At 33.5% G+C, this 7,250-nt stretch overlaps 1 protein-coding gene across 1 annotated transcript; it reads right to left on the minus strand.

Moving 5' to 3' along the window:
- Positions 1-2,536: 2,536 nt before the first annotated feature.
- On the minus strand, positions 2,537-6,981 carry LOC145052813 (actin-7-like). The gene is made up of 5 exons (XM_079000715.1): positions 6,710-6,981; positions 6,297-6,366; positions 4,992-5,385; positions 3,757-4,370; positions 2,537-2,770 (listed from the first exon to the last, which is right to left on the minus strand). Exons 2-5 carry the CDS (start codon positions 6,354-6,356, stop codon positions 2,705-2,707), a joined length of 1,134 nt encoding a protein of 377 aa, XP_078856841.1. The 5' UTR covers positions 6,357-6,366; positions 6,710-6,981; the 3' UTR covers positions 2,537-2,704.
- Between the last annotated feature and the right edge of the window lie 269 nt (positions 6,982-7,250).

A 7,250-nucleotide genomic window follows, 5' to 3' on the forward strand; every position in this document is an offset into this window, starting at 1 on the left:
ATTACTATTTTCCGAATACAATAGTACAATTCTAAATAATTATTTAAGTATAATTATTTTACTCTACAAGTTATACATACAGTTTCAAGTACAAGAGAACACTACAACACTACACTAAACTAGTTAGTACAGGGTTGTGAGGCACTACTTCAATTGTATCCACCAGTGTACGGAACTAAATCCTATACAGTATAACCAGAGTCTCCTGGAGGGACAGCATGAGATTTGTGTGTAGATCTATACGGGACTGACAATCCCACACCTGAATTGCTAGCTACAGTTAGGCAGACATGTCTAAGGTGACAAATATCATTACATCCGACGCCTGAAGAACGTTGTAGAAGTTACTAGGTCATATCAAACATGGTTATATGAAACTCACAACAGTATAAACTAACTATTTGTTTACGGGATTTCAATTCTTTAAATAGTTTTATTTTAATTAATAGAACTACAATATCATACAACTGGAGGATTCCAGGGAATACAAACACATTTGTTTTATTTTAAGTAATAAAACTACTATACATTACTAGTAGTAGCCAGGGTTTTCATACAGAACAATACTATACACTATTGGTGGTAGCCAGGGTTTTTATACAGAACAATATTATATATTATCGGTGGTAGCCAGGGTTTTCATACAAAACAATATTATACATTACTGGTGGTATCCAGGGATTTCATACAAAGTTTTTCATACAATACATTACTAAACATAACTATTGGTGATATCCAGGGCTTTCATACAAGAGTTTTCATACAGAACAACACAATACAATACAACTGGTGGTACACAGGCATACATTAAAAATATTCATATACAATTACAGAATACTATAACAAACATACATTTTGGTCTTAAGGTCTAAGACTACTTTTCACTACTAAAGAAAATATTGGATTTTCTTGAGAAACATACAAACATTTTCATAGATTCAAAGACAAGATTTCATTACAAAACATTCTTATGAACTCACCAACTTAAATGTTGATACACTTTCAAAACCACTTGTATTCTCAGGGAACCAGGGGATAGGTACACTCGCAGGTTTTGAGAAGACGGAGCTTTTAGAGTCGTGTTTTTTACACTTTTGTTATACATTTTGTTGTCATACAAAACTATGTATCGAACAGATATAAATACCTTATATATTCAATGTAATGGTCGTGTTTACTTTGACTACTATGATGCAATTGTTGTGATACTGTACATCACGTCCTCCACCCCCGAACGTTTCCGCCGTCTCGGTTTGGGGGTGTGACATCAGAAAGGACCAAAAGTGACCAAATACACACCCAAGTCCTACATCTATGTATGAAACTCATAAAGCAAGGAACTTTATTACTTACAATGGTCCAGAAAAATAAGAGAATGTTAGATCTTCTCTAGAGAATGCTTCCTTGCACCAAAAGCTTCTAACTTCTTTTTCAAGAATCATTCTAAAGCACCAAGAACACACGAACACTAAAGGAGAAGGCTAGGGTTTTACTTTAGGGTTTCTTAAAGGTGGAGGATGCATAAATGAGGAAAATTTAGGAGTTAGTTCACCTAAATAGGGCTCTAGGCCCAAAATATTAGGGTTTAGGCTCCTAGTTAAGATGCACCACGCCCAACATTCGTCACTACACAACGTGTCTTTTAAGACTTCGCACCAAGCCACAAAACCACTCTATTCTTAAGCATTAAAACAATAACTTGCTAAATAAATACATATCTGGAAACAAGACGTTACATGCAAAATAATCTCATCACCAAAAAACCATTTCAAAAAATACATTCTTGTGTATCGATTCATCCTCCATAACTCTCTCTCTCTCTCTCTCTCTCTCTCTCTCTCTCTCTCTCTATATATATATATATATATATATATATATATATATATATATATATATATATATATATATATATATATATATATAAGGTTGTCAAACTGACATATTAGGGTTTCTTGAAATTTAGGCTTTGGAATTTGTTGCTGAAATCAAAATTAAATTAGGCTTCATTTTATTTTTGGAAATTAAATGTAGGTTTTTTTTTTTTTGTTAAAGTGGTCAACTTCTTCCTTCCATCTTTTTATAGAGTTTTTAATAGTGGGGACAATGTTGATGGTGCTAGAGGGTGGTTGTGAATGGTGGTGGTAATGGTGATAACCATTTTCTATTTTAATAATTATATAATAATTAATATAAATACTAACTAATCAAAAAGAAAGATATAAAAGAAATTAAAAAAGCTAAATAAGTCATTTCATATGGGACATAGCTTAACCACATTGAAATTTGAAACTACATGGACCTTCTATGAAAGACGAAAAAAGATAGAAAAATAAAACCTAGAATATGCGAAACCAAAAGGACCATTTACGAAGTTTAATATATTTTAAATATTTATAAACTCTACCTCCACATATATATTCTCACATGCATACTAAAACATACATAAACTCAGACCAACGGAGATGTTATCTTGCAATAAAGAATCTATTATACAACTTGACTTGACTTGTACAGCTAATATCATGAAGCCATTACATTTCCTCAAAATTTTAAACGAATTAATAATGAATCAAAATAGTGTTTTTCGTCTTGTTTGTTAACAACCAACAACTCCACGTATGTCCACGTGTGACTTTCTTACTTCACATGAAACATAACATGGAAAATAGCTAAAAAAAATATAAAACAAAAACAAAATAGGTAATTAGAAGCATTTCCTGTGGACTATAGATGGACCAAACTCGTCATACTCGGCCTTTGTTATCCACATCTGATTTGAACAAAAGAAAAGTTAGTTAGTCGAATACGTCTTAGGATGAATTACGGAAAATCGCATCATATTATACCCTTTTTTTTACCAATTCAGAAAATGTCGTCATTTCTTCTCCATAATAGCAACGTAGTTTCATTTCCTTACATATAATAGTAACGTACTTTCGTTTCTATTCATATGTAACAAGTAGAGTACATTACGGATAAAAAAACGAAACCCAAGTACGTTGCTATTATCGGTAAAAAAGAAAAGTTGTGTTGCTATTATGTGTATAAAAAATATAAGTACATTGCACTATGGATACAGAATACAAGTATTTTTGTAGGATGGGTTTATTACCGATAGTGGCAATGAAATAAAGTATGTTGCAATTCCCTACAATGTACTTAAGATCTCTTTACCCATAATTGCAATGTAAATGGATTTATTACCCATAAATAATAGCAATACGTAACTATAATAGCAATGCACTTATATTTTTTTACACAAAGTACCGTGTAATTACAATTCCTTACCCGCAAAAGCAATGTAGTTACATTTGAATATTGTTAATACCTAACAATACGTAAAAGTACGATACTATTAATGGTATAAGATAAGCAACATCGTTATTGGTAAAAAGATGTACATACATTGCTATATGGTTAATAAGAATATAAGTGCGTTGCTATTATGAGTAAAAACTAAAGTAAACTGCCCGTATTTGTATTGAAATTAAAATATGTTCCTATTCTGAGCAATTTGTCGTAATCTTTTTAAATCATTTATCCAGATACACTTAATCAGGACTTAATGCGGTAAGCTATATATAGATGCTTCTTTTTGACTTACTGCAGAAAGAGACTTAACAAAGAAAGTTAGGACCAAATACTTTCCCGATTAAGTCAACATTTTACAAATTTTCCCTTGTTAGTCATTTTCTCAAACACTATATAGACATCATTTATTTATCCAGACAACACTTTATCTGGGTTTTAGTTTACCTGTTGGAAGGTGCTGAGAGATGCAAGGATTGATCCTCCAATCCACACACTGTATTTCCTCTCGGGACGTGCAACCACCTTGATCTTCATGCTGCTAGGGGCAAGGGCAGTGATTTCCTTGATAAACCTGTCAGTAATGCCCGGTAACATGGTTGACCCACCACTGAGCAGAATATTTTCATAAAGATGCTTCCTCATATCAACATCACACATCATGATCGAGTTGTAGGCCAGCTCATGAATACCAGCAGCTTCATATCCAATCATATGTGGCTGGAACAGAGCCTCTGCGCAGCGGAATCTCTCGTCCCCAATCGTGATAATCTGCCCATCGGGCAGTTCATAGAGCTTTTCAACAGAGGAGCTAGTTTTTGCCGTTTCGAGTTCTTGCTCGTAGTCAAGAGCCACGTATGCAAGCTTTTCTTTAATGTCACGGACAATTTCCCGTTCGGCTGTTGTGGTGAACATGTAGCCTCTTCCAGTCAGGATTCTCATTAGGTTATCTGTGAGGTCACGACCAGCAAGATCAAGACGGAGGATGCCACGGCGAAGTAGATAACCATTGTAAATTGGGATCGTGTACGTAACACCGTCTCCAGAATCCAACATGACACCTATAAAAAAAGGTAGTTTACACTAATGGAAAAAGAAATGATGGAGAGTGTTTCAAAGTACCTCTCAATTTGAAACACTTTAAGGGTCAGTTTGGTTGGATGGAATGGAACAAGAGGGGATGTACCAGATAGGGTATTGGAATGGAACAACAATAGATACGGTGATGGAATAAAATCTCATTAAAAACCAAATGAGATTGTTATAAAAGTAGAATTCTTTCGTTAATTTTAAAGGTAAAGTTGTAATTTTATTAAAATAATGAAATTCTTTTTTAAACAAAATTGTGCAACTACGAAAATGTGATTTATTGCAATTTTTTACTCTATACCACATTACTTCATAAACGGTCCACTCTATTTCATTGAGTTTTCTTATTCCAATGGAAAGAGCCAGTCAATCACTTTAGTCATTCCATCATACCAATCATATGTATTTATTTTCTCGTTTGAGTGTACAAAGGTGTGAATTAAACTTTATGGAAAGCATGCGTATTATTGACAGTGGCTTTGGAGATTAGTCAATGTGATTGCAACAATTTCTCAAATAATTAGGTCCATTGTTAAGACCATTTCCCCAATATCAAAATGCAAATTATACAAAAAGAGCAATGTGAAACTAACCAGTTGTACGACCACTTGCGTACAAAGAAAGCACGGAGCCAATTTCAATGTACATGGCTGGAACATTGAAGGTCTCAAACATAATCTGTGTCATCTTCTCTCTGTTCGCCTTTGGATTTAATGGTGCCTCGGTAAGAAGCAAAGGGTGCTCTTCTGGAGCAATACGAAGCTCATTATAGAAAGTGTGATGCCAAATCTTTTCCATATCGTCCCAATTGCTGACAATACCATGCTCAATTGGGTATTTCAATGTCAGCATACCTCTTTCTGACATGGCTTCATCTGCTACATATGCATCCTTCTGGCCCATGCCCACCATAATACCAGTGTGACGTGGCCTACCCACAATATTGGGGAACACCACCTTAGGTGCATCATCACCAGCAAACCCCGCCTATAAATTTAATCAAAGAACAGAAGGAACTCCAGTTTGAGTAACCTTATACCCATTTTATGGAATAAAATTGTTTTTTTGACAATATATGCAACATGATAACCGCATACCTCATGACTTGGCCCCTGTTAAATGCTTGTTTATTTAAAAATGTTTCAGTTTTTTACCAATTAATGCAATAATATTTGACTTTTATGAATTTATGCGACTAACACAAATCATGGACCCACAAGTGGCGGATCAGCATGGGGGGACTATGGGAAGCTAAATTATTGTAGGGTTAAAAGTACAATTATCTTCCTTTAATTCATAGAAAAATCTAGAGTTGTAGGATTTCTAAGAGTATAAAAGGTAATACTCACTGCTAGAGTGCCAGATACTTGTTATTGCAGTTCCTTATGTTGTTTTGATTTCAAATTTGTATCAGAACTTGGGCGTTTTTCTAGTAAGTTGGAATTGTTACGGATGTACAAGAAATCAAATGATTAAAATTGAAATGATTAAAAATGGAACTCTTAGCTTTCACTCTAACAGAAATAGATCCAAGATGCTAACTAACTTTTTTCTCTCTCACCTAAACCAGAAGTGAAAAGTCCTAAAGGCCCTTAACGATATAAGATATGTTAACCAAAGAATTTGTCCCCATATGGAAAATTTTCTGGGTCCACCGTCCACCAATGGCAACCACCATTTTACCTTTAACTGTAAATATTGGATAATGTTGGTAATAGAATGAAAGAATTTGCATTTGTAGTCCAAAACCATAATTTGTTGCATAATTGAAAAAAATATATATTGTCTTTGCCTAAACAAGCATTTATCCCAATTTGAATTCAAAGTACAAGAATACAACTAACTCAAGAAAGTTTCATATAAATATGAAATAGGAACAAAATAATTATTATGCTAACCTTCACCATTCCAGTTCCAAAGTCACAGACAATGGGTTGAATATCATCAGAGTCTGTCATTTCTATAAACCTGCAACACAAACATCAAAATACAATAAGTTTTAACAACATAATCTTTGACATCGCTGTTATTTTCCAATAGTTCTTAACTTGTTTAATATACGCATAGAAATGGTTAGACATTTTCCTATCAGTGTCAACAACTTCAAAGTAATACCCAGCAAACAATCAAAAGTATTTAACAAATACAGAGAAATCGAGCATGCAAGTCAACCAGATCATTGATTAATATACAGTGACATCAATTGCACTTATAGAGAAGATTCTATACGGATCCGTAATGAGTGTAAGAGACTTAGATTGGAAATTAAAAACGATAAAACCATTAAAATTACAAGATAATCGAAGCAAACCTTTAGTTTTTCAGAAGGAAGATGAAGCAGCATAAGGAAACCTCCACTTGCCGGAAACTCAAATCGTAGGCTCCAGTGTGGTTTAGTCTGTTCGGTTGAGAAGTTCATCGTAGGACGAAACGTTGACTTTCAGGAATTAGTAAGTAGTAGGTAGAAGAACAATTAATAATTCAAGAGCCATTCTTATAAGATTAGTATCAAATTGTAACATTTACTGTTGCATTTTTTTAACATATTCTAATTTGAATCCTAACTTTCAAATTTAAAAATTGGTTTTAAGAGGTGTCGGTATCTTCCCCAAGCTAAGGATAGAAGTAGAACTTTTAGTGGTTAGAGGAGACCTGACCAAATGTATATTAAAGACGCATAAAAAGTTATCCAATCAACCTAATTTAACTCGAAATTAACGGGCTTGGTTAAATTTTCAAGAGATTTTTGTAAAAAAAAAAATACTAAGGAGGCGTTAGATAAAAGTAATATACAAAAAAAAAAAAAAAAAAAAAAAAAAAAAAAAAAAAACAATTCATTTCAAGTTATATAC

The sequence above is a fragment of the Lactuca serriola genome, chromosome 5 (assembly GCF_051521515.1).
Source record: "Lactuca serriola cultivar US96UC23 chromosome 5, Lser_US96UC23_V15, whole genome shotgun sequence".
Taxonomy (NCBI): Eukaryota; Viridiplantae; Streptophyta; class Magnoliopsida; order Asterales; family Asteraceae; genus Lactuca; species Lactuca serriola.